The sequence below is a fragment of the Vigna radiata genome, chromosome 8 (genome assembly GCF_000741045.1).
Source record: "Vigna radiata var. radiata cultivar VC1973A chromosome 8, Vradiata_ver6, whole genome shotgun sequence".
NCBI classification, from domain to species: domain Eukaryota; kingdom Viridiplantae; phylum Streptophyta; class Magnoliopsida; order Fabales; family Fabaceae; genus Vigna; species Vigna radiata.
In genome coordinates, this window is record NC_028358.1 from 42,456,049 (window position 1) to 42,481,210 (window position 25,162).

Genomic DNA, 25,162 nt, shown 5'->3' on the forward strand with positions numbered 1-25,162 from the left:
TATATACCTTTAACCATAAAGAAATGGTAAAAAGTTTAGGAAAGTTTTATGAATCTTAATGAAGACTATGTTTGATATACGCAGAGTAGGCTGGCATTTAGTTTGATATTTCTTTTAGAAAACCTTGTTCCTTTTATTACCAGGAAAACTTTCTTTGATGAAGATAACAAAAATAGAAGTAAAATTCAGATTAAATATTTCCTATATTGTGTAAAATAATAAGATGTACAAAATAAATAAGAGAAATTAGTAGACACCAAAAGTTGTGGGAAAATCTTAATATGGAGAAAAAACTTGTTGGACTTAGTTTAGGAAAATTTTTCACTAATAATAATTAATGAATTTATCATATCTATTAGATCTCTTTACCAATGTGGAGAACAATATAAAAAAAGCCAATTGGTACTCGACTAAACAACAAATTAAACTCTATATATTGGATTTCTTTACTCAAAGCTAGTTTAATACTTATAGAATATACCAGTTGTTTTTATTTTATTCTCTCTCAGTTACTTCTTTTCTTTCCTTACTAAAGGTATTGTCTTTTGTCTCTCTTATGAAAATCTAATGCAAAAGATCGCATTATTTTAGGACTCATTTATCTTACAAATGCAAACAGACATTTAATTCAATTGTTAAAAATGACTCATTTTTATTGAAGTTTCTTTTAATTATATATTTACAAATGTTATTATAAAATTTATGAATAATGAAGAGAAGTTACTTAACAGGTGAAAGGTGACCCCTTTACTGTACCAAAACTCCCATTCCTTCGTTACAAGTAAATTGTTTGATGTGTCGAACTAAGGGTTTTTCAGTTTCTAAAAATCACTGAGATAATTACTAACGAGTAATGGGAATAACTAAGACTAAAACTCTATGATGAACACTGCAAGTAACATACAATTTCATATAAAAGTTTACAAAATTGCATGTAACATTGGTAGTAAGTTTTATGAAGGCATAATAGAGTAAAAAAATAAAAAATATTTAAACTATCTTATACTTAATTTTTAAGCGATGTTAGACTATCTTATGTAATAAAAAGAAGTACATAATACCTACATTGAAGAAACCATTTTATACATTGAAAACAGACAAGGAAAACAAAATAAAAATCAAGCCACACCCACCTACCATCACAAACTATATATACTAATTACTAAGTAAAACAAGTTTTCCATTAAAATTTATTGAGTTGGATCTCCACAAAGAAAAGAGCATTACACTAAGATTCAACAACACAACATCACGTGTCTGAGATTCCCATTAGTCTCTTTCTCTATGTATATCAACCGTATATATATTTATAAAGAAAAAACACGAGAAGATCCATGTTATTCTTATGTACTAGGTTGCTATCTGTAGTGCATTTATCTTTCGTTTGAAGCCTCTTGCAGATGCAAAGGCTAGTTATGGGGAAGGTGATGAGAACATGTTCTGAGTTGACCCTCTACCCCTGATTTGTTCCAAGGTATGCAGCGCTGACAGTGTCAGTTCGATATACATGTTCTTCATGTTTTTTAGGTCAGAAAGTTCTTCTGGAACATGCATTACAGTCTCTTCATTTTCATTGATACTGACGGAGCCAAAACCATTTTCCATAAAACTTTGGCCCATCGGTGAGTCCAGACCATTGGTGAATAGAATACTCAGTACCTCACACTCCTTCACAAGCTTGTTAATTACGTCAATTTCATAGAAGGGCTGCTTCACCACATCTTGGATAAAAGGCACGCGAAGTAGAGCACCAGTTTTCTTATCGTGCTTCTTTATTATCTTCACCAAACCTGCTCTTAAACATTCATCATCAAACTCATTAATTCATATAATGGGGAAGGTGCTTTGCATTATTATTCTTCCTTCACAAATCATTATTTAAGTTTCTTTCAATGTTTAATCTGTTCTGATCAGTTAACTTATTATAGTACGAAGAGTTTCACACTTCAAGTATATATATATATATATATATTTATTATTTATTAGAAAACCACTTGGTGAATTCTGGCATTCATGCATGAGCTCTTAGAACATAACGTGCCTGTGTAGTTGAGAATACTATAGTTCTCTAGCAAAACCATCTCTCCGTGAAAATCTACTATTTCTAACATTAAGTCTACGTTTAAATCCAAGGCTTCCATAACTTTCTCTTGCAACTCCTGCAACACAAACCGTGACGGTTTTGTTAGGACGATCCTCTTAATCATAAGTACGAATAATAATATAAAAAAACCAGAAAGGTAAAATGAACAAAATTCTCTCATTAAAGTTATTTATTTCACCTTATTTTTACCATCTTTATAGTAAGTGTTTGCTTGAGAAGTTTATCCAAACAAGTTTGGAATATAAAAAAGAAGAAGAGATGAATATGTAAGTTGATATTTAGTTAATCACCTTTCCTTTGATGACATATTCTTCTTCCTTTTCAATAAAGAAAGTGTTAAACTTATCGATCTCTTGCTGCAAAAGGCTAAGGAAGCGGTTGAGTTGGTTGGCATCAATTTGGCCATCTTCGGAACACATAAGTTTCAACTGTTTCTTCAAGATTTTGTAGCACAAGAACTTGTCACGCCAACTGGGCAAGGTCTGCTCGATGAGGCTCTTGAGGATCTTTTCAAACTTCATCTTACGATGATATAATCTTCTGCTGACTTATCAGAACGATGCTTGAAACTGATTGAGTGGAAGGGTTGAAGGAAAACAAAATGCAGGCTTTTATTGGGTTGGGGATTGGAATATTCGGGCGGACGGAAAGTTGAATTTTGGATATCCTTTGTGCTTCTAACAAGCAATTGCATAGTTTTCTCCGTCTTTTCCTTAATGGAAGGCATAACAGTATTTGTTCCATTTCCATTCTGTTGTTTTTGTTGTCTTGTTAGAAAATTATCTTGGGAAAATCTACTATATATCACAAAGCACTTAGTATTGATCACATGATGCCCGAATGTACTGCATATTGTACTGAATGTACTGCAGATTGTAATGCAGATTGTCCATAAGTTCGCAAAAAAAAGTACAGGGTGGGTTAAGTGTTTTAGTTGGCTTTGATCTCTCTCGGATAACCTGTAACTCACATTAGCAACTACTGGAAAAAAAATATATGGACAAACTAGTTCGCATAATCCATATAAATTTAAATCGAAAAAAATATATTAAATGTTATTAATATTATATGGAAAATAATATTCCACATATAATATAACAATGGTGATTTCTAATTATTGTATGTGTGTATAACTATAAAAGTTATTGATTAAGCGGATAAATGTCAGAACTTATCATTATGATTAATAAAACTTAATTATTGTTATTTTATTATGCCAGAACTATAAAACTTATCATTATGATTAATAATGCTCATAATTTCAATAAAAATTGTCAATAACCACAACTGAAAAAACTAAGATCAAAAAAATATAATTCTTATTTTATTTTAAACTAATATTTTATTAGTTACATATAAAATATATATTTTTCTTCGGACCCAATATATTATGATGGATAAACCAAAATAATAAAATTAAAAAATAAACAATTATTACATAAGTCAACCCACATAGTTATGAATCAAATATAACACGGGATAAGTCAGCAAAATTAGTCCATAATTTTCATGCGGCACAGATAAATCCAATCTATATTATGAACCAAATTCAGATTAGAGGAAGATAACCCATGTTACCGCTCCTAAACTTTGATACTTCCCCTAAGCTATTTGGACCACCACCCATCTTAATCAGTCACTGAATAAAATTAACAGTTATGTAACATTTTTCAGTCGTCACATTTAACAGCTATAGATGTTGAACCATCACTAGTTCAGGATTACCTCATACAGAAAGTAAAAAAAGAAAAAAAGAAGAAAGTTCTCAATTCTATATATGGGTTGAGTGCGGAATAATACCAAACAATCCAGATTTTCAAATTTTAAATCAGTGCGAATATCATAATTAATTGAATTGCATTCAACATTGAAAGTAATAATATTTCATCAAGGGGAATCTAATTTGTGCCTAAAGACGAGCGAGTGAAACTAGCTACTACGAATGACAATGGCCTTTAAAAATCAATGGGTTCTTACAAAACATACCCACAAGTTAGTACGAAGGAGATGTGATTGTATTCTTTATCAACCTTAAAGCTGTACAAGATTATTTGTAAGTCGTCAAATGCATTACATGGGAGAAAACCAAAACGATTTGTTCCTTTTCCATCCTTTTTTTTTCTTCGAGCCAAAGCCTTAATTTGGAAGTTATCAAGAAATCCAACAAAAGCAAACCAGGTTCCAAAATCTGCTCCTGTTATAAACAACCAAGTTTTTGCATACTCTACTTATACCATTCCCTAGTTTGAGCCATTAGAAAGTTTTATCCTCGTTTGATTTTGGCCACAAGTATACACAACCCTTTCAAAGTGACTGAATAATATATTCCCAGCTAGTAGAGCTGAATTACTTTTGGGGATCATTAAAGAGGAATAGTACGACGTTGACCAATAAACGATATCACACATTTAAAATGTAAACGACTCGTAGACTTCTTGCTAAACTGTATCCGATTCTATGAACAAAATACAATTAGCATGAACACACCAAGACAATTTTTTCATTATTTTTTTTAGGGTTGCCTTTCTACTAAAGAAAAGATTATTATGCTTGGAGCTGAGGTAATATCGGTTATACCGGGAACAATATTGTCTCAGAATTAACAAATAAATGACATTATGCACTTAATCGCTTAATAAACCACAAATCATGTATTAAAGCTACTGGTGGAGTTAATCTAAGTTAATTCAAGTAAAATGACCCATTAAAATATTATAAATAGATTGACAGTAAAGATCATTCATTGTACACTTATTATAGTATCAATACGCTATGCTGAGTATCTTATACGCACTTTACTCCCTCTCCGTCAAGGAAGCACGAAGAAGGCATTTCAGCATATTTAGAGAACCAAAAACACCAGTAAGTACAAGAGAGTAAGTTGGAGAGAAAGATCCATCTTATAAGCCTATCTGACCAATTATCACGTTACTCTCCAAGTCGTAAGTAACCAAATCAGCAGCACATTATATAACCAACCCAACCCAAATCCTTTTCGTGCAAAAAACCATAATGCATACAAATTCTCCATGTCCATCCTTCCTACTTTTTACCCTCTCTGATAATCTTGTCCAAATAAAATGTAACTAGGGCAATATACCCATTGATAAAAGTTCACAAAAAGCCTCTTCCATGTGCTACATAGAAAATCATAAGAGAATACCCACCTACGTCAAAGCTATTGGTCAATCCTGATTCTGAAGAATAAACATACCATCTAACCATCAATCAACACAGCCATAGCATCCCATCAGCAAAAAGAAATTTCAAACCTCAAGCACTTCATCGTACACTCCGAACTAGACTTCACTCATCCATTTGCACCCTGAATTTCAAACAGAAAACGTTAACCAAAAATTTCAAGTGAGCTATTTAAAGGTTTTTTCTGCAGGGTGAAGAAATAATTTATACTGCTAAAATAATGCTAGAATTATTTTGTTGAAAAAATTATACAAAAAAAAGTCTCCTTTCAGAAAACAGATGGAATTTGCACAAATATGATACAACTACCAGAAAATACAATTACACATTTTATGCATTACAACTTTATCCCGTAAAATATACCCCTTCTGCAGATCTTTTACATCTTTCAGCGATCACTGATGACTAGTTATTTCAGCTTCAAGGCATATATAACTTTTCCGATGACAACTTTAACTGACATGAAAACTCACCAAAAGGTAACACAGGAGAACCCATTGGAAGCAAATAGCAGTGTCAAAATATATGCAAATGGTATTTTATTGACTTTGGGGTTGTGCCAGAACAGAAAAGCTTTGTCTTAAATAGAAAGATATCACACAAAAGTTTTCTGTCTTAAAGTAGAGAGATGCTATTAAAATTGCTGTCTTAAGTAGAGAGCTGCTAAACCACAAGTTTTCTGCTGAAGACAGTTACCCGGACACAAATAGATAGATTGTGAAAGCTCTCTTCCACAGGCAGAATTGTTATAATATACATTGATACTAACAGTAGAGTCACAGACATTCAATCATTCAGTAGACAAATTGCCCACGAACATAGCTAAGATATGTTTTTTTTCAGCAACTATTTGCATCAAATACAAGTAAAGAAATAGAATGCTCTTACCGTGCTCCTACTGCGCCTTCTTTTCTTTGGTTGACTGTTTTGGAATCTTGCTTAAAACAATACTGTGAATTTTTTTATACCGAGTCTGAATAGTCCCATATATAACACACAATCTGTCGTCAATTTGGTCCTGGTACTTGTCATACAACACAGGAAGGGACAAGCTAAGAAGAACACCTGTCCAGAAAGTTATAGAAATATTAAAATAAATGAATGCCAACCAAGAGAGTTTCATAAAAGATGGCCCGAGCATTGAAAATCCACAGAAGCATTGAACTTACAAACATAGATCAAAGTCAAAAAGTTGAACAAACTACCAATGAAAGATATTGCCCACAATCCACCAACAACCTGATTGAGCAAGTTCACATAAAGAAGTGTCAACATTAAAACTCTACCCAACGTATGTTCAAAGAAATCAGCATAAAACAAGGATAAGAAGAAAATATAAAATCATACCTGGAGGCAGAGAAGCAAATTTCTCTCAATCGCTATGTCATGTGCAACTGTCAAAGCCCGGTTCATCCAAATTTGCACTGCATCAGCAACCCTGGCAACAGTTTCCTCCGAGATCTCCAGATCGGGGAGAGGAGGAAGCGGTCTACGGCATTAAAAGGACTAAAATCAACTTCCAATGAAAAAATAAAGAAAGCAAATTCACCACTATAATGCAACAGATTTAGTGTGACTCAGCATACTCCTCACCGTGACTTCAATTTTCAAATGCATCAATATTTAGAACAGTCAACGAGACATTTATATGCAACAAATTCCTTTTCCCGAAATGAAATTATTTTCAATTCAGTCATAAACAGTTTAAAACTTATACAACATAAATCAAGTACACGAATCTAGAAGAGACCTTAATCTAGGAAAAACAGCATATTTTCGAAAAAGTAAAAAAGTACCTATTGAGAAGGTTAGCAGCTTTGGCCCAGAAAAAGAGAATGAGGACGAGAAGCAAGACGACATTGGCGACGAAAGACAAGAAATTGTAACCGGCTCGCTCGAACAAGTACCACAACGTCGAAGAAGATACGAGCAGCGCCGCCGCTCCACGCCAATTCTTCCACAACACCACATCGGCAACTATCACACATAATCAAATAGAATGAAAAAAAAAAATCAACTCCGATATTTTCTACAATCAGATTGCACCGTCGATTCTAACTACGTGTAAAGGATCGATGAGATAGAACGAAATCAGAAAGGGAGAGAACCTAAGCCTTGGCCGAGAAGGCGGTGAACGGAAATCCGTTGAGAATCTCCCATGGTGATTGGGGAAGTTGTGCAGTGACAGTAACAAACTATAGAAACTAGTAACAGTGCGATTACGGTTACGCTGCCTCCTTTCGTTTTTGCTCATCTACTCCACGTGAAAGATGAAAACGCCAAAACGCCATTCGTTCTTCGTTCTGATGTCCCTCGATACTGGGCTGGGCCTGGCCCGTCAAATGGAATAAATACCATTGTAGCAATATCACATATAAATACTTTTATCTTACTCGCAGAAAAAAACAGAATTTACATGTCATTTTTTGACGATGAAAAAAATGCATTTTAGAAAATAAATAAACTGCAGTCATATCCATTACTGTTTAAGGTATAGAATTTAAATTATGTTCGCTTATACAATAAAACTCTTTATTTTCGTGATAATTGTGATGTCCACATTACAACGTAGAGTCTATGACACTGTGATGCCCATATATTTTTTTGCTCAGTGCATGAATTTACAAAACAAGCACTTTAATTTTTGTTGTAAAATGATGATAAAAAATAAGATGAAAAGAGGTGACTGATATATTCCAGTTTGTAAAATCAGATACTATTAATTGTTTCTAGAAGCATAGGATCTGAAATATTAGGCTAGAAAAATTTGAAGGCTAAGTTGAGAAATTATCCTCTAAAACTTAGGCATACAATTATGAAGGAAGATAGTTACAAAAAATCAAGTTCAAGACTAATTTTAAATTATGTGATACAATTTTAGAATAACTATATATATATATGATCAATAAGTTATATTCTTCAACTATTTTTTGTCAATAAAAAAAAAGTTAAAAGATTTTCTCATAAATTGTTTATCCTTATAGCATAACGAAATTTTAAGAAAATACTAGAAGAATGACTTCATCGGGATATTTTACGCATCGGATGTAAGTTGATTTGTGCAACATTTCGTGTTACCATTTACTACATCGTTAAATTCAATGAGTAGATGGATTCTTTTTAGTAGAAAACCTTGTAAGAATTGTTCTCTAACTGCAACAATTTTCTTGCTTAAATCCCTTTCGAACAAAGTACCACAGAAATCACATTTGGGATACAAATAATGAAAACCCAGAGCCATGCCTGTGCTTTAAGCAAGCCAGATATTACCACCTACCACCAAAGCCTGTTGTCTTACGGTGCTGGCTCCTCATTATTGTCCGTGTCTCCATCACTTGAGGACTCTTGTTTCTCTCGCTGCTGCTCTCCTTCGGCATTTAATTTTATCTTTTTCTCCTTTTTCCTTTGCTTCTTCTTTTGACGCTTTGCTCGCTTCTTTGCTGTCCTTTCCTCTGCTGCTTTTAATCTTTCCTCCCTTCTTAAATTAAATTCTGCCAACTCTTTTCTTTTCTGGTAATCGACTTCCATTCTAGCAAGACGATCTTGCTCCTTGCGTCTCATCTGCCGATACTGTCGGAAACAAAATTGGAAGCACATAAGAATAACAATCAGATCAACATATCCATCACCTTACCCATAATTGACACAAACAGAATAAACCCAGATATAAATCCAGTTTAACTCCTCACTTCTTAACCACAACCTTTTAAAAGCTTCTGTATGAAGCACTTGTGAACTCAACAGAACTTGACTTTCATCATAGAAAAGCTCACTCACACATGCAGAAGCTGATCTAAAATAGGCGATCACTACTTGGATAAACCCAGTGTGTGGCTAAGCAATTCAGAATGCAGGAAAGATTATTAATATCACTCAAATTATAAAGATGTTGCACACATAGAAGCCTTAATAACATAACTCAAGGCAAGACACATCAAGTGCAGGAAAGAATACCTTAATATTAACAGACAAGGTAGTCAAGTTGACAAAAACTTCTGCAGCATATGTAAGCTTGCAAGCAAAACTTAATATAGAAATATATATTGAAAAAATCCATTACCAACATATGCGCATAACATAATATTCTTAACACAGCAAACATTTCAACTCCATAAACAATGTAGCAAACCACAACAGTAAAATGTGTAGTACATTAGTACTAACTAAATACGATCAAACTATATAAATGAACCAAATCATATAGAATTTCATAAAAGCAAAAGTTTCTAAAGCGGAAACATTTCAAAAAGGAGTTAATTCCTTCAAATAATTTTAACTCTAGTAAAACACTGTCACCAAGGGAGAAAAATTACATTTTATTTCAAATTCATGAACTTGTTTCCCAAGTCAACTTTACGCAATTTTACACCAGTTTAATATGCTTGCTTGTGTTTATCGTCAAAAAGGTTGAACAACAAGTTGACTATTATTTCTTACTGGAACCATAAACTCATGAGTCTACGGGTTAACCCTTGAGAGTTCGCCAACTGTATTAATGAAATTCAATTACAAGACAGCTTTTAAAAAAATTAAATGAGAAAGTTGTATGCCTTTCATCATCCAATTTCTGGTAAGTTTATGCATTAGACTGTTACATGCAGAATCAAATTATCAGTTATAGTGGGTAAATCCAGAACTCTCCCATGAGTAAATAAGCATGATGGTTTTTACAACCAGTTCACATACAACTTCATGAACCAGTATTTTACTCTACAATAAGAGTAAATAAGTTTTCTAAGTTGAATCCCCAAATAGGAGATTAACATATCGTTAAAAACTCAAAAGCATAGCTTTCTTTGAGAATCCTTAGTCATAAGGCCAGCTTTATTTCCAATAATTTAAACTCTGCCCTAAACCCGGCACTTGTTAACCAAAAAAACTACCTCGCGTGCACCATTATCTCATAGAACTTCTACAGTTCCACTAAATACAGAGTCTTTCAAACAACTTGTTTTCATATTTCAACAACATATGGGTATCACCACTTTAGTGTTCAAAGAGCCCAACAACATTCAATAGGGTTATTTTATCACTTCAAATTGCTTTTGCTATCTCATTTGAATAAAAAAAAAACAAACCGAATGATAATTTAAGCAGGTAAAGCTATATCCTATATTAAAAAAAGTAAAAATACTGTAATTTCATTACTGAAAGCGAGCAATTTTTATGTCTGGAGCGACCTCAAGCATAAAAGATAACTTTTATTCAAGATAAAGGACAAGCACTTGTACCTGGTGGAAGTCGCCGGATCCTGAACCCGCGGAACTACCAGAAGTGTTGCTAACACGAACGGGAACATTGTCGATAATCCGTCGGAGCTTGACTTCTAGGTCCTCCTCTTCCTCCTTGAACACGACAGGAGTATACTCTACTATCGCACTCGATGCTCCTGTTGGCGGGAGGGGCGGCTTCGAATTTCCTGGCGCTGCAACAATCTGAAAATCACCATCTCTGGGTTTGCCCGTCGACATTTTATGGGATTTACAAAAACCCTAAATTTTCACTTTAGACCCGAACCCTAATTCTGCAGACAAGGTTAGTTTAGTGATTTTAAGACCCTAATTCGAAACAGATGTTCTTCATACCCATCAAATTACAAGGGAAAGAGAAAATAAGGTTTGTTGTATCGGGTTATCTCTCAAAGAAAATCCAATCCCCTCTTGAATTCGGGGGATTTCGCGATTTAATTCGAAAACGACCATTAAATAGTAAGGATTTTCAATATTTATAGACGTTCTTTTAACTGATAAAATATGTTCTTCATTAAATTAGTGGGGAAAAATCTCCCCGTATATTTAAAAATAAAAGCAAGAAAATAAATTCCCAATAAATATTCTGAAAAATAAAGGAGAATAAACTGTTAATCTTTTCTCCTTTGAGCAAGTGATTCAGCTTCAATTTCAAATATTTCTGTCCGTTTGAATATTGGTGATGTAACTGTATTATTTAAGAGTATCCAATCTCATAAAAAGACCGTCCAAAGAAAAAGAAATATTGATTATTCTTTTAATTGGACAAATTTGTGTTTAAAAACCAGTACAGTCTTATCCGATGTAAACTTAAAAGTGCGTTTCTTATATATTTACAAAATTGTCACATAATTTACACTTATCTATAGAAATGTATATATCTTAAATATCCCTTTTATAAGTATTAATATAAAATATGTAAGTGTAATTATCAGTTTATACTTTTCATTCGATTAAAATAATTTCAATTACTTTAATTAGAATAGATACAATAAGAAGTGAGAATATTATGATACAATTTATATTTAATGGATAATGTATACGTATGTATGTATGTATTGTGTATGATATGATTGGGAAGGTTTTTTTTTTCGTCGTAAGATAGAGCGGGTCAGAAGGTGATTAGAGTCCAGTACCGAAATTGTAATCGGCCCAGGTTGGTGGTGTAGTCATTTTACTTTTCAGTCCTTTCCCATCCCATCTCGCATCTGTGAGAGAGTTCGAGGTAGCTACCGGAGAGAAACACACAGAGATCGCAATCAACAACACATAACAGCAAGACAAAGAATAATTGAATCGCGAATCGTCTGCAGAAGTGGAGGTAAAAGAATCGAGAAGAGAAGGAGTCATCGAAGCCAAAGATGTTACCCACAGCTTCCAAAGGACGTTCTTCTTCTTCCTCTTCTTCATCTCGACCTAATAATCCCATGCTGCTTCCCTACCTCCGCAGAATCATCAAGGTTCCGATCTCTTTCTTTAATTTCCCGATTTCGTAGATTTACTTCGCGCTCCATTCTAAGATCCAACTCCTGCTTTTATCTCTCCCTTTCCTTCCCACTTCTTAAATGCCATTGCTTAAATTACCCGCCGTATAAACCAAATTGTTGCTCAAATCCTCAATGTTTCGGTTCAAAATTGAATAGGTTCGACTGTGCTGTTCTGATTTGAAGAGTCCGATAGGCGTGAGTGTTCAATCTGTGCTGATTCGTTTGTTATTCTTGTAGTGGCAACAAATGGATATTGAATACACTTTTTGGCAAATGCTTCATCTATGTACGTCACCGAAAGTTGTGTAAGTACATGTCAATTAAATCATCCGATCTCTGCCCTTCCCCTTGCTGTTAGCAATGAAAATCGACTTTTGTTACCATGATCTAACGCAATAGCAATGTGAATCCAATTTTGGGGGACATTAATGTTGTGTTCTTTGTCGAGATTAACCCTCTGCTTTGTGTGTATTTGAAATTTTCTATAACTGGTTCTCTGAATGCTTTTTTGATGTTGTTCTTGGAATGGAACTGTACCACGGATGCAGCTATCAGCATACTAAATATCACAAACGTAAGTCTATGTCTTGTGAATATTTTTATTCTTTAATATTTATTGGTGCAAATTTTTTCAGTCATTAGTTCACCGATGTTTTTTGAGCTTGTTTTAGCGTTTATATGAAATAATGTATAGTACATTAGGCTAGTTACATCCTTGTGATATGTTCCAGGGACAATAAATAGTTGTGGTGTAAGTATCTTAACGCAGGGTCAGATTGGAAATGCATTTAGTGGTATATTGTCAAACCCAAGAGTTTATATATAAACTTGTGGAGCATCCTTAAACTTGACTTGTGGACCTAATACAAAATGTTCGTAAAATTCCTTATACTAATGAGGAAAAGTACCAAGGTTGTCATGGGGAAAATGCAACAGAATAGTCCTCTAGTGCTTATCGTTTCAGTATAGCAAAGCACAATAGATTACTTCGGAGAATTGCTAATGGTTATATTCGAAAACACATAGCGGAACACAAAGAACGTGCACTGATTCTGGATTGAAAGCACAAATAGAATGAATGATAGGGATTAAAAACAAACTTAAATACCTCAAATTGTATTAAAACTCACTGAGTGGAACTAAACAACATTAGAATCAGAAGCTAATGTGAAGTTTAATAAATAAGGAGACAGTATAAAATAAGGTGCACTTGGCGATCACCCTAGTCTGCAGGTAGCAGCCCTTCTCTGAGGAAGAAGCCTTTCCAACCAAATGTTGCCATCTGTCCATCCTATTATTATACCCATTATGTTTTACCCTGACTGAAAACCCTTCATTGTCCCATAAATTTTCATTCCTTCATAGCCATTGCTATTTTCCAGATCACCCTCTTGTTTCCTCAATTTCCGTTCTCTCCTTTTCCTTGGATTGACTTGAACCACCTGTGATCTATGGATGGATTTTGTGATACAGCACAAATGGACCTGGATTTATTTTTAAAGAAATAGAATGTGACAAGCTCATTGACATTCAGTTGTAATAATAGGTCCATACCTAGAATAAATGAATAGGTTGGTAATGATATAGTTATATTAAATTCTTCAAAAAATTATTTTCTTGGTTCATGAATATATTGCTGAAAATATTTTTATGGTGTGGCTTGATGGGTCCCAAGGGCATGGGTTTTGTTGTTTTATTCTCATTGATTTGAAATCGACGCTTTGAAGGGGGAGTTCAGGATATTGTCATTATTTTCTGTAATTTGGGATCATAATTTATTGCATCTTATATCAGACTCATGGACTCCGTGCATGATTTGTTATTCTATTTGAGTTTTGAGAGAATGGAAGTCTAAAGAGTCCAGTTGAGTCTATCAAGAAATGAGTTTTACTTGGGATGATAATATTTCTTCTCAAACAAGAGGTTATGAGCAATATTGTTTTTGAATGATTTGGGCCTAATCGTTCCATTCCCTTTTCACAAATATCTTATAAACGTTATACACGCGTATAACAACTGACAGACACAACCAATGATGGGATAGAATTTAAGAATTTCACAGCTTACCTTTCTTTCAAGTAAAATTACCTTTTAATGCAAGAGTTAAATATTTTTACAGAAAGCTTCTTTTGAAGATGAGTCATGAAGAACTTTGGCTTATTATTAGGCTTGCAAATCAACTTATTTTAGTGATACACAATCATGCAAATGTTTCAGGAAAAAAAGACTTCAGCGTTAATTGTATAATTAATGTCTTTGCTTTATGAAATTAGGAAATTTCATTGGTGATTTCAAAAAATTGTTTAATTGATTTCCTTCTTATTGTTTGATATTAGAAACCAAGAATCAATGGGCACGTGATGACCCTGCATTTGTTGTGATCTGCAGTCTTCTTTTGGCAGTTGCAACTTTGGCTTATTGTGCTGCGTAAGTTTTTATAAAACATTTGATGGTGGTGGCTCCTTGTGGACCAGTAGCTAAAATTCACTTTACTTTTGTAAAACAGAAAGAACATGCAAATGTAGCTAAAGTAAATCCTTGTATTTTATTTATTTAATTGAAGGATGATATTTTGAAAACTTCCCTTATAAAAAGATTCTGTTCATTTAGGGTTTGGTATGTGAATCTTATTAAATCGTGTATCATGAACCAAGCTTGTATTGTTTTTGGATTATCCATTATGTAACTTTTCTTTATATTTGTTCTCACTCTGCCTCTACTAACTTTTGGTATTGTATTTTCCCATATACTTTCAGGTATGACCATAGTACTGCCCATACACTTCTTGTTATCTTCTCTGTGTTGTTTTTCCACTTTATAGTGACAGGTGTATTTCTGGCAACTTTTTGTTGGTAAGGGTACTTCCTGTACAAATTATTGCATCCTTTTTTTTAATCACTTGATCTTGGTACCAACACTGATGGATATTATCCGTGTATTCTCTAGGTTCCTGACTAATTCTTATCTTCGAGAAGAGGCTCCAAATAGCTATGTGGTTGAACAACGTGTTGAATGGTTAGTTCAAGAAATTGTGCCTGTTTCATGTGTTAACTTAGTTTTCTTCTTGTATTCTGAGAACATTTTCTAATATTTTTCAACAGCTGATTATATTTGTTTTGGTTTTTCATGGAAGGATGTACGCATTTGATGTACACTGCAACTCTTTCTTCCCATTGTTTGTTTTGCTCTATGGTAATTTCTGACTCCTTGGTTAGTGTGAACTCTGTTATGATATAGGAAGCTACAATATCTTGCATTAGACTGGTACTGATGTCTGGTCCCTTGACAGTGATCCATTATTTTGTATCTCCTCTATTGTTGGCTCATGGTTTCATTCCAGTCTTGCTGTCAAATCTTCTGTTCATGGTGGGAGCTTCATACTATCATTATCTAAATTTCCTAGGTTATGATGGTAACCATCTCTCTCTCTCTCATTAGTATTTTGCATTTACACACACACACACACACCCGTATACATATGTTGCACACACTCATACACTGTTCAACAACCTTTTACTAGATTATTTTATCCAGAACTCACCAAAAGATTAAAAGTATCCGTTGCATAAATTATATGCAGAATTTTAGATTAGTTCAGTACTTTATACCTTGTACATGCTCATCAAAATCAACGTAATTAATGTACTATATACATTTAAAACATATGAAGATAAGAATCATTTAGCTATCTTGATTCAATTTTTATATGATTTAACATGAAAAGTCTCAGAATATACACTATCTTTTATCCTATATATATATATATATATATATATATATATAGGATCCTTTTAACTGCTTCACAAGAATTAAAGAATATAGGTAATTTAGTTAATGGCATTAAATTTTTGAACAATTTGTGTAATTTTTCCATAATTACCCTTAAAACCATTAAAATTACATTTTATCATCTGTTTCTACGTAGTTAATGCATCTCAACTTAAGGGAATTTTTGTAAAAATGTTAATCAATGAGGTAAACAACTTGGAGGGTCTCTTATAAAAATGAGGCCTAAATATGTTTTTAATCCCTGTAAAAATTTGGGTCCCTATAAAATTTTTCATTGTTTTTCATCCCTGCAAAATTTAAATTAACCATTTTTAGTGTATATAAAATGTGTGGATTTTGGTATTAGTCACGATATTTTTCTGTAATTTTCATCCCTCCAAAATTTCAAGTCCCTTCTTTTAATTTTAAGATCTATAGGTAATATTTATTTTATTGATTATATAGGTAATATTTGTTTTGGATGTCATATGCGAACATTATATCACAAAACTATTATGCGTTTTTTCAGAATGGCGATTGACCTTTTATTCAACATATAAGCCTTTAACTAGTATTATAAGTCCAGGGAGGAAAATATTAGTGATTTTCAATTCTAAAGGGATCAAAAGCAAACAAATATGTAATACGGACCAAAAAGAAGTCAGTGATTTTATAGGGACGAAAAACATGTTTAAATCTGAAAATAATCAAGACAAACTTTCCATATAAGATTATGAAAAGGACTGGAGGCAGTACCTACAATTCAGTTGTTAGATCATGAAAATCACATTTTATACAAAGTTATTGATTGTGTCAGAACGATCGTAACTTATGTTGGTGTATCTCCTCGTTGAGATTAGTTCATAATACTTCTTTTAGTGTAATTTCTTGGGTATGGCTGTATTTTTCATGAAAAGTGTCCAAGGGCTAGAGGCTGGCTCCTCTAATTTAGCTATTCATAAATATGCTATTTGCGGTGATTCTGTTTTAATACTTGCCAATTATGCTGTAGAGGTCAGTTGTTGTGCTTTATTGAATATTTGTAGCAAGGACCATTTCTTTGTTTTTTACTCTAAAGTCCCCCTTTTATATGATATGGAGAACCATTTCATATGACGTGGCTCTGTTGGATGTATGGTGAATAAATGTACATTAAAGTGTTTTGGATAAACTTGTTTACAGAGTGTGTATAACTCTTAAACTAGAAGATTTTATTTTAAGTTTGTGGAAACTGTGAATACCGTTGAATTTATTTGATATAATTTGTGGTTGTAGTTCTGCCTTTTTTGGAGAGGACCACCTTTTTCCTGTACCCCATTGGCATCGTAATTGTCCTTTCTCCTATTTGTAAGTATTGAGCGGTCTCATTTCTGTTATTTCATGATTGATTGATATTGAATCTGAACCCAATTTCTTATTTGCAGTGATTTTAAGTGGTTTCAATCCATCTAGATACTTTATGAACATGTACTTCAGTCGACAAATATGATCGTTCCAGCTAGAACTTTTGACCTATCGGTGTCCTTGAGGTTATAGAGTATTCGGAAAACTATCACATGAGAAGGCTTTGATGAATGTTTGATTGTTTGTTTGAAGAATGCATTGGCCCAGCAATGTCTCATTTTAGGCCTTCTTATACTACTACCAATCAAAGTTGGACTGTAGCAAGTCAGGGTAGTCAGTGTATTTTTTACAGTTATTAGATAGAATATTTGTTCAAATGAATATACTCATTGTAATGAATTTTCTTTGTCAATCCGGTAGCTTTCCTCCCGACAAAGAACAATTTATATTGATATATTCTTTGATGAGGTTAGATACTTAAATGAAAGGTCTTCCCATTAGCTCGTCACATAAGGAGTCATTGTTAACTTTTAGTTTCATTAGAAGCCACTCGAGCCAGGTACCAGTAAGAGTTAGCGAGGACCTGATCAAAGCCGGGGAGGGGGCATTTTGTATGTATGATATTTGCTGGTTATGTATGTTATCTGACTGAATATTGCATTGCTTCACTGTGAGGTGTTTGGTGGTTCAATGGCGAGTACGGGATACTTACAAAACTATTTTAATGCGCAACTCAATTTTTAAACCAGTAGGATAGTGATGTTTGAAAAAGATGTGTTATCTAATCTCTATGCACGTGTATGATTTGGATGTGAGTCATCCGGGTAAAAGATACTTGAGCATGGTTATAGGGTACTATCTTAATAGTGTATTTGGATAAAGCATTTTAAGAGGGTAATTTATCTTGTTTAGATAATCTGAAATGTTTTTTAACAAAACATGACTTTTGGTAAGAAATTTTGAAAGGAATTAAAATTTTAGAATTTTATTGGAGTAATTGAATTACTTAAAATTAAACAATTTTAAATTTTATCCAAAGAAATAATTTGAATATTTTCATATTTGTAATTTTGTATTTTGGTTTTTGTATTTAAGTTGATTTATTTCAATCTGAATCTACGTAAACTCAGTTGTGATTTAATGTTTTGACTATCCAATTTGCCTTAGTTAAACATGATTTGAATTCTATGATCTAAACTTAACTTAAGTTGGATTAGATTCAACTTGTTTTGGCATTAATTTAGTTTAACTTAATTGAATATAATCATGTCTTGCATTCGGCTTCAACTTGAGTTATATCGAATTAGTTTAGACTAACTTGATTTATTGGAGCTTGGGTTAATTCTAACTTGGGTTTGGACAATTTAGTTTTACTTAAGTTTAGTTTATTAGGGTTGATTTGTTCTTGATTAGACAAGGACTCATCTTGGTCTACTTCAACTTAATTGAATGCAGGTTGGTTTTCACTTAGAGAACATAAACTCAAAAATACCTATAATCAATTCTACATATTGTAAATTAAAATTTAAAAAACTAAGGGTCTAAACAAGTCACAATTGATTCAAAAACAAACTCCAAATCTTCAATTTTATCACAGACCTATTCCTTTAGACTTTTGCCTATTAAAATTGTAACACCCCTAGTTTGGATATCATGAAAATGTGGCAAACTTAAAAAATTGAAAAAAAATATATATTGTAAGATAACTTTTCAAATTTAAATAAAGCATATCAAGTACTACAGAAATTGTAAAGAAAAAGTTTGAGAATTTCAAAGAAACTTAATTTATTATAACTTCAAACATAATGGTCCATATCTCAATTAAATAAGTAAATATTGATTACAAGTTATACATTATTCTAAGAATTTTTAGAATATTAAAATAAAATTCCCATCACATCTCTCCTCTCTTGTCCATTAGCTGTTCCAAAATTATCTGTATTCTTATTTGAACTCTTGTATAACATACATTATACAATCATCACATAGGTACACACATACAAACAAAAACAAGTAGGAATAAACTAACGTTTACAATATGTAAATAACTAGTATATCACATACAACATCCAACAAAACTAATAATTAAACTTCATAAAGCTCAACATACCACAAAAACTACATCAACTTCAATTAATTTATCATGCTTTAATATCAACTTAACAATGTCTTTATTCATTTTTCATAGTCTATTAAAAATACAAGATCATATTTTAGAATCAGTCCAAGACAAGACATGACACTTAAATCCGTGAACAAGAGAAGAAAATACACGTATAAGACAACGGTTAACTTTGACCTTTGTTGATTGTTTTAATCATAACTTTTTTCACATAACTCTAAATGGGTGATTTTTTTTTATTGAAAAATAAATTCAAAGGATTTTCTCTTGACTATAATCTCGTAATTTTTTGACCAATATACTAGTTGCAGTTAATTTCTTAAAATCAAAGTTTTTTTTTTTCTAATCTGTACAAAGGAAAAAGAATGAACAAATGAGTACAAGAAAACTATTTTAATTGAACCTAAAGCATTGAGGGTTCACAGTGGCTTATATTACATGGCTGTCATATGCAGAATTTACTACACCAAAATCAGAATTTTGGTCCACCATTTCACGTAGGGACAATGGCTAATTCAGCTGCTTTTGAAGGGAGTCAAATTTGGCTCCTGCGAAGGTCCAGCTATTAAATAAATGGGCAGTTCCTTAAATCAGTAAAACACTTTAAAGGCTTGTGGAAAAGAAGTAACAAAACAAAGGCAACATGGTCTTTCTACCATTATTCTCTCCGTGAAGTAAACTGGACTTTGAATCAAAATTTAATATACTGTTCAGTTGGTTTTATCATAAGAGAATTAATGCTGCACTAAGCTGATACTTTAGAGGCACTCACAGCCTATGAAGACCATAAGCCAGCTGACTACGTCAAAAATAGCTACCACATAAAGGTGAGATGACTAACATTTATAACATGAGGAAGCTATCTATTCCATGGTCATGAGTAAAAATCTGCTGCATTAAAAAAAAAAAAAAAAAACTGTTTTGGTCCATTTGTTTGACTTGTCCTAGACTCATTCTTGCAAGGACTTTCACAATTATGTTAGAAAAGTTATTGACTGAAATTTTCCTTCTATGGTTATAACTTAGAAGACTTTGTTTTAGTTTAAAAAAAATCATATGCAAGGAAGGCTTGAAGCTATAGATCAAACTTAAGAAGTTAGTTGTCATGAACTTGTTCATACATCATTCTATTTTTGTTTCAACTTTATATCTAACACTCCTCACGGTTAAACATCAACTTGGCAATTCAGATTGCAAAACCAGATTTAAAGATCTGTCATAACCACAACTTCAGAAAGGTTTTTACTTCAGTTTTCTTGGTTCAAGCTGCTGGTCTATGATGTTTTATGCTGATCATAGTTCAAAGGGGGCGTGAGTGCAGTGACTCTTTACTGTAGCCGAGATAACATGCTTCAATTCTCAAAGATAACAACAACAAAAGGAGAAGGAGGATGGAAGAAAGGAGAAGTTGGGTACATTGTACATGGTTTAGCAGGAGTAAGAATAAACAATGTTACATGTTTGGCAAGGCTGCTTGAATCAGAAATATAGTATCTAACTTATTTTAAAACAGGAGCTGCTTTTGATCATGTTGTCCCATGTGCTGCTAGTCATAGCAAAGCAACAAAAGGAACGTATTGGAAATGAATGAATTGGCTGGAATACACAGTCCAACGTATTTAGTAAGTGTCTAGCTTATTTAATTTTTGTTCAGTCTTTGAATGAAATGTCTGCCAAAAGATAATGCACTGAGTTTTAAAGGAAAGGTAGTAAAATTATTAGATAGCTAGAATCCAGGAGAGCATCTAGGAGAGCATGGCCTCTTCTGCCAGGGTTTCAGGAAAGTAAAAAGATTTTCTCTCATTTCAGTATGGATTTTTCCTAAGACAAAGAAACCTATCTCCCTTAATCTTCCTTCATTTCAAGATTCTGTGTAAGTTTTGTTTCATTTGGTTTTCATAGAGGAGAGTTTTTATATGAAGCAAAAACGTCAAACTATGAATGGGGAAAAAGAAGGAAACAATGAAATTGTGTGGGAAACTTTTACTATCATACAACAAGAAACTTTTACTATTTTACTTATGCAGAGAAAAGAGAAATATCTATCATGATATTTTGGAATCTCACAAAAATCTCTAAAATGGACCAAAACAACTTAAAACTCAACATATGGACTATTTACCAACTAATAACATTAAATTTATAGTTAATTAAAGTCCTTAGACAAGTTTGTAATGATATGGAAATAGCTCCCCAACATCTTATAGTTCCAAAATTACTCTTTTAAAAATTCACCTACCAAACCTTAAGTTTATACCAAAAACCACTTAAATAACATTTCCTTTTCACTAGTATCAACTCTATAACAAATTTATACCTTTTATAATTTCAAAACAACATCATTGCTTGTTCAAACAAACATCATTTAACAAATATACACCAACATATTCAGATACATATTCACTTAATTTGTAACAGATCTGATTTAGCCACACATACATCTCATACTTTATTAAACATAATTACATACTATTTAACACGAAATTAATATAATTATTAGTTTTCTTTACTTGACAAAAGACTAAACCGCTCTAGAAATCCTAAAACAATTCTAACTTAGAGGAATTCCTATCTGCTTCTACTAACACAGAAACACAATCATGGAACTCTATTAGGACCATTAGTCAACAAAAGACTTAAACTTCACATGTAAAACAAAGAGAATTAACATGCAAAGAAAACAAGACTAATAAAAAAAAATAGAAAATCATCTTACTCTATCTAAAAAACTGATAGGTTAAATTTAAAGACATTATCACAAAGATTATTCAAACAATCTCTGATCTTCAAACAAATAAACTAAAGATTAAAACACATAAAAAAATCAAATGTTATTATTTTTAAATTACTATCACTTCTAAAATATTATTTTTTATATTTTGTTATATTTATATACAATGTATAGATATAAAATTTAAGATAAGGAGGAAAGAATTATTTAAATTAAAAAAATCAAATAAATGATGTATAAGGACATAACGTATTTAAAATGTGTAAAAAAAAATACATAATATATAAACCATTTTAAACATGTGCAATTGATCATTAATTGTGTGAAAAATCATACTGCGAAGTCAGAAATACACATGACATGACACAAAGTCAAAGGACATTAAATGTTATCATATAGCTAATTAAATTTCATTTTAATATCGTATTCACTAAAATATAATTTTCCTTTTTTATTGTATTTATAACAATAGTTTTTTATTTTATAATAGACATATTTGATTATATATATATATATAGTATATTTTGTTAATTAAATATTTGTTTACAATACCGTAAATGAATATATGTTAAGATTTAGAACTCAATGAAACCAAAACATTGCATATTAAAAAAAAAACTATAGTCAAGTCTAAAATATTTAAAACTAATATTTTTAGTGGTTTCTTTATCAATGGACAAAACTTACATATAACATTATTCTCTATTTATATTAAAAAATTTATTATATGATATCTCTGCGTGGTCAAAAAGAAACTTCAATACATATTTTCTTTATTGACAAATAACAATAGTTAATTATTTTTAATAAGAAAAGTTAAGTCCATCACTTTTTCATAGTTTTTTTTTTTAATTTAAACTAATCTTATATGCCCTGAATAGTAATAAAATATTAATAGAAGAGTAGAACCTAAAAATTTGCATATATAATAATTATAGTTTTTTCCCTTCATTAGCTACATAAATGGCCGACCACATGAGAGGACAGAACAACAGAATCAGAAAGAAGATTAGAAAGAATCTTTAAGGTAAGATGATATTTTGGATTCATACGTGTGACTTAGAGAAGATGATGTCTCTTTGTCAAAGATTAGGTAAAGGTCAAGCAACTCGGATTTGGTAACCCACTAATCCACTTTTTCTCTCTCTTTTTTTTTTTCATTAACCAACAAATTAATATTTAACACAACAAAACCCTTTCCACTAGAATTTCATGTTAAATATTTAATGAAAGGCGTGAAGCTAAAGCAGAGAAAACAGAGCACTCTTCTTAATAAACAAACACAACTTTAACTGTCCAGACAGACTCTCCTCCATGATTGAAGATGCTTAGCGCAATATCTTTTTACTGTTCAAGTTTACTCCCTTTAACATCCACAACAAACCTGTATCTCACATCGTTCTTCTCCAACCTTTCAAAAGCCTTGTTAATGTAATCCATGTTCACCACTTCAATCATAGAGCTCAGTTCCTTCTCTTTCCAGAACTCCAACATCTCCTCTGTCTCCTTCATGCTCCCAATGAAACTTCCAGTTATTGATTTCCTCCCTGCACGACACAAACTCACATCATTAACATTGCAAAAATCAATAATACGTCATAATAATGAGTTCCCAAAAGCAAGAAAGAGGTGTCATGATTACCTAGCATGACCATGGGGCTAACAAATTGCAGAGGGGTGTTGATGACCCCCATCAAGATCAACTTGCCATCAAGTTTGAGCAAGGAGAGATAAGGCTCAAGAGGATGACCAACAGGCACAGTGTCAATGATGTAGTCGAGTGAATCAGCAGCTTCCTGCATAGCAGTGGCATCAGAGCTAACAAGATATTGATCAGCTCCAAGATGTTCAAGTGCCTCCTGTTTCTTCTTGTCAGAAGAACTTATCACAGTCACATGGTGACCAAATGCTTTTGCTATCTTCACCCCCATGTGTCCCACTCCTCCAAGCCCCAATATTCCACCTCTCAGCCCTCTCTCTTTCAACCCAAAATGCGACAGTGGACTGTACACAGTCACACCAGCACACAACAATGGTGCAGCTTGCTCTGGCGCCAAACCCTCTGGAATTTTCACCACAAACCTGACACCCAAAAATGCACAATCAAATTAAAGTTTAAATGGGTATACCCTAGGCTAAGATTGCAGATGGAACTCTTAAAAAGTTAAAATTGAAACAGTAGTTAATAAATTTTACTTTTGCTCGACGATCATGGTTTCTGCAAAGCCACCCTGAGTGGGCTTTCCATCCACATAAACATCATTGTAAGACCAAATTTTCTTGCTGCAGTACTGCTCAATGTCTGACTGGCATGGTCCGCAGTGTTTGCAGCAACCTACGAGGAGTCCAACTCCAACCACTTCACCAACTCCGAACCTGCTAACGTTTGACCCCACCTCCAGTACCTCACCAACTACCTCGTGTCTGAAGCAAAATTCATCAATGGTAAACAACCAAAAAACCACAAATAACAAGCATGATTAGCGAGTAAGTTAATGAGTGCATATACCCGGGGACCATGGGGTAATTGGACATGCCAAGATCGTTTTTAATCTGGTGGAGATCAGAGTGGCAAATTCCACAGTAGTGAACTTTGATGTAAACATCATCAGGGCCAGTGTTTCTGCAAAAATTGTTTTACACATATGAAATGACAAGGATAAGGATAAAATTAGAAAGACGAAGTATTGAAGGAATAGTAGAAAAAGAAAAAGATGGAAGTTAAAGATAACCTTAGATTGTAGGTGTATGGGGAGAGAATCCCAGAAGGGTCTCTTGCCGCCCATCCTACAGTTGTTCTTTCCTCTTCAAGGCTACCCATTTTTTTATAATAATTATTGTTCTTGAAGAGGATTTTAACACTGAAGAAAAATGGAGGAATGGGATTGAAGTTTGTTGGTGAGTTATTCTGGGAAGATGTGTGTGCATATAAAGATCGACTAGCCAACAACTCAGCAAGCACCATGGATTGTGGGACCACTATGCGGTAGGTGAAGCAAATGACTTTTTTTTTTTCATTAAAATCCGAAAAATATCAATTTATATACATATTTTTTTTATATTTATTCAATATTATTTTTACTTATATTTTTTGTATTTTTTTAAATATAAAAATTTATAATTTTATGATTATTTTAACCTATATGAAATAAATGT

General features: G+C 32.7%; 5 protein-coding genes across 5 annotated transcripts; 1 reads left to right on the plus strand and 4 right to left on the minus strand.

Moving 5' to 3' along the window:
* Positions 1-35: 35 nt before the first annotated feature.
* On the minus strand, positions 36-2,896 carry LOC106771555 (SPX domain-containing protein 2). The gene is made up of 3 exons (XM_014657551.2): positions 2,395-2,896; positions 2,042-2,159; positions 36-1,790 (listed from the first exon to the last, which is right to left on the minus strand). The coding sequence occupies exons 1-3, from the start codon at positions 2,623-2,625 to the stop codon at positions 1,414-1,416; spliced, it is 726 nt and encodes a 241-aa protein (XP_014513037.1). The 5' UTR covers positions 2,626-2,896; the 3' UTR covers positions 36-1,413.
* Positions 2,897-4,790: 1,894 nt separating this feature from the next.
* Positions 4,791-7,649, minus strand: LOC106770896 (reticulon-like protein B11). Its single transcript, XM_014656741.2, has 6 exons — positions 7,414-7,649; positions 7,102-7,282; positions 6,653-6,794; positions 6,475-6,544; positions 6,194-6,370; positions 4,791-5,429 (listed from the first exon to the last, which is right to left on the minus strand). Exons 1-5 carry the CDS (start codon positions 7,463-7,465, stop codon positions 6,201-6,203), a joined length of 615 nt encoding a protein of 204 aa, XP_014512227.1. The 5' UTR covers positions 7,466-7,649; the 3' UTR covers positions 4,791-5,429; positions 6,194-6,200.
* Positions 7,650-8,353: 704 nt separating this feature from the next.
* Positions 8,354-11,048, minus strand: LOC106771047 (PRKR-interacting protein 1). Its single transcript, XM_014656932.2, has 2 exons — positions 10,537-11,048; positions 8,354-8,875 (listed from the first exon to the last, which is right to left on the minus strand). The coding sequence occupies exons 1-2, from the start codon at positions 10,774-10,776 to the stop codon at positions 8,600-8,602; spliced, it is 516 nt and encodes a 171-aa protein (XP_014512418.1). The 5' UTR covers positions 10,777-11,048; the 3' UTR covers positions 8,354-8,599.
* Positions 11,049-11,635: 587 nt separating this feature from the next.
* On the plus strand, positions 11,636-17,872 carry LOC106772608 (protein unc-50 homolog). The gene is made up of 10 exons (XM_014659118.2): positions 11,636-12,014; positions 12,279-12,346; positions 12,590-12,615; positions 14,378-14,468; positions 14,798-14,893; positions 14,988-15,056; positions 15,175-15,233; positions 15,331-15,453; positions 17,085-17,156; positions 17,234-17,872. The coding sequence occupies exons 1-10, from the start codon at positions 11,916-11,918 to the stop codon at positions 17,296-17,298; spliced, it is 768 nt and encodes a 255-aa protein (XP_014514604.1). The 5' UTR covers positions 11,636-11,915; the 3' UTR covers positions 17,299-17,872.
* Positions 17,873-23,027: 5,155 nt separating this feature from the next.
* LOC106772596 (probable cinnamyl alcohol dehydrogenase) lies at positions 23,028-24,918 on the minus strand. Its single transcript, XM_014659102.2, has 5 exons — positions 24,739-24,918; positions 24,516-24,629; positions 24,203-24,430; positions 23,649-24,088; positions 23,028-23,553 (listed from the first exon to the last, which is right to left on the minus strand). Exons 1-5 carry the CDS (start codon positions 24,825-24,827, stop codon positions 23,351-23,353), a joined length of 1,074 nt encoding a protein of 357 aa, XP_014514588.1. The 5' UTR covers positions 24,828-24,918; the 3' UTR covers positions 23,028-23,350.
* Between the last annotated feature and the right edge of the window lie 244 nt (positions 24,919-25,162).

Excerpts from the sequence above, each read along its gene's own strand:
- LOC106771555 (XM_014657551.2), bottom strand. The coding sequence starts at position 2,625 with ATGAAGTTTGAAAAGATCCTCAAGAGCCTCATCGAGCAGACCTTGCCC. Across the intron at positions 2,160-2,394 it reads AATATGTCATCAAAGGAAAG|GAGTTGCAAGAGAAAGTTAT; the intron begins GTGATTAACTAA and ends TTTGTGTTGCAG. Across the intron at positions 1,791-2,041 it reads TAGTATTCTCAACTACACAG|GTTTGGTGAAGATAATAAAG; the intron begins GCACGTTATGTT and ends GTTTAAGAGCAG.
- LOC106770896 (XM_014656741.2), bottom strand. The coding sequence starts at position 7,465 with ATGGGAGATTCTCAACGGATTTCCGTTCACCGCCTTCTCGGCCAAGGC. Across the intron at positions 7,283-7,413 it reads CCTTCTCGGCCAAGGCTTAG|TTGCCGATGTGGTGTTGTGG; the intron begins GTTCTCTCCCTT and ends TATGTGTGATAG. Across the intron at positions 6,545-6,652 it reads ATTTGCTTCTCTGCCTCCAG|GTTGTTGGTGGATTGTGGGC; the intron begins GTATGATTTTAT and ends TTGCTCAATCAG.
- LOC106771047 (XM_014656932.2), bottom strand. The coding sequence starts at position 10,776 with ATGTCGACGGGCAAACCCAGAGATGGTGATTTTCAGATTGTTGCAGCG. Across the intron at positions 8,876-10,536 it reads GATCCGGCGACTTCCACCAG|TATCGGCAGATGAGACGCAA; the intron begins GTACAAGTGCTT and ends TGTTTCCGACAG.
- LOC106772608 (XM_014659118.2), top strand. The coding sequence starts at position 11,916 with ATGTTACCCACAGCTTCCAAAGGACGTTCTTCTTCTTCCTCTTCTTCA. Across the intron at positions 12,347-12,589 it reads TGTACGTCACCGAAAGTTGT|CTATCAGCATACTAAATATC; the intron begins GTAAGTACATGT and ends CCACGGATGCAG. Across the intron at positions 14,469-14,797 it reads ACTTTGGCTTATTGTGCTGC|GTATGACCATAGTACTGCCC; the intron begins GTAAGTTTTTAT and ends ATATACTTTCAG.
- LOC106772596 (XM_014659102.2), bottom strand. The coding sequence starts at position 24,827 with ATGGGTAGCCTTGAAGAGGAAAGAACAACTGTAGGATGGGCGGCAAGA. Across the intron at positions 24,630-24,738 it reads CCATACACCTACAATCTAAG|AAACACTGGCCCTGATGATG; the intron begins GTTATCTTTAAC and ends CAATTTTTGCAG. Across the intron at positions 23,554-23,648 it reads TAGCCCCATGGTCATGCTAG|GGAGGAAATCAATAACTGGA; the intron begins GTAATCATGACA and ends TGTGTCGTGCAG.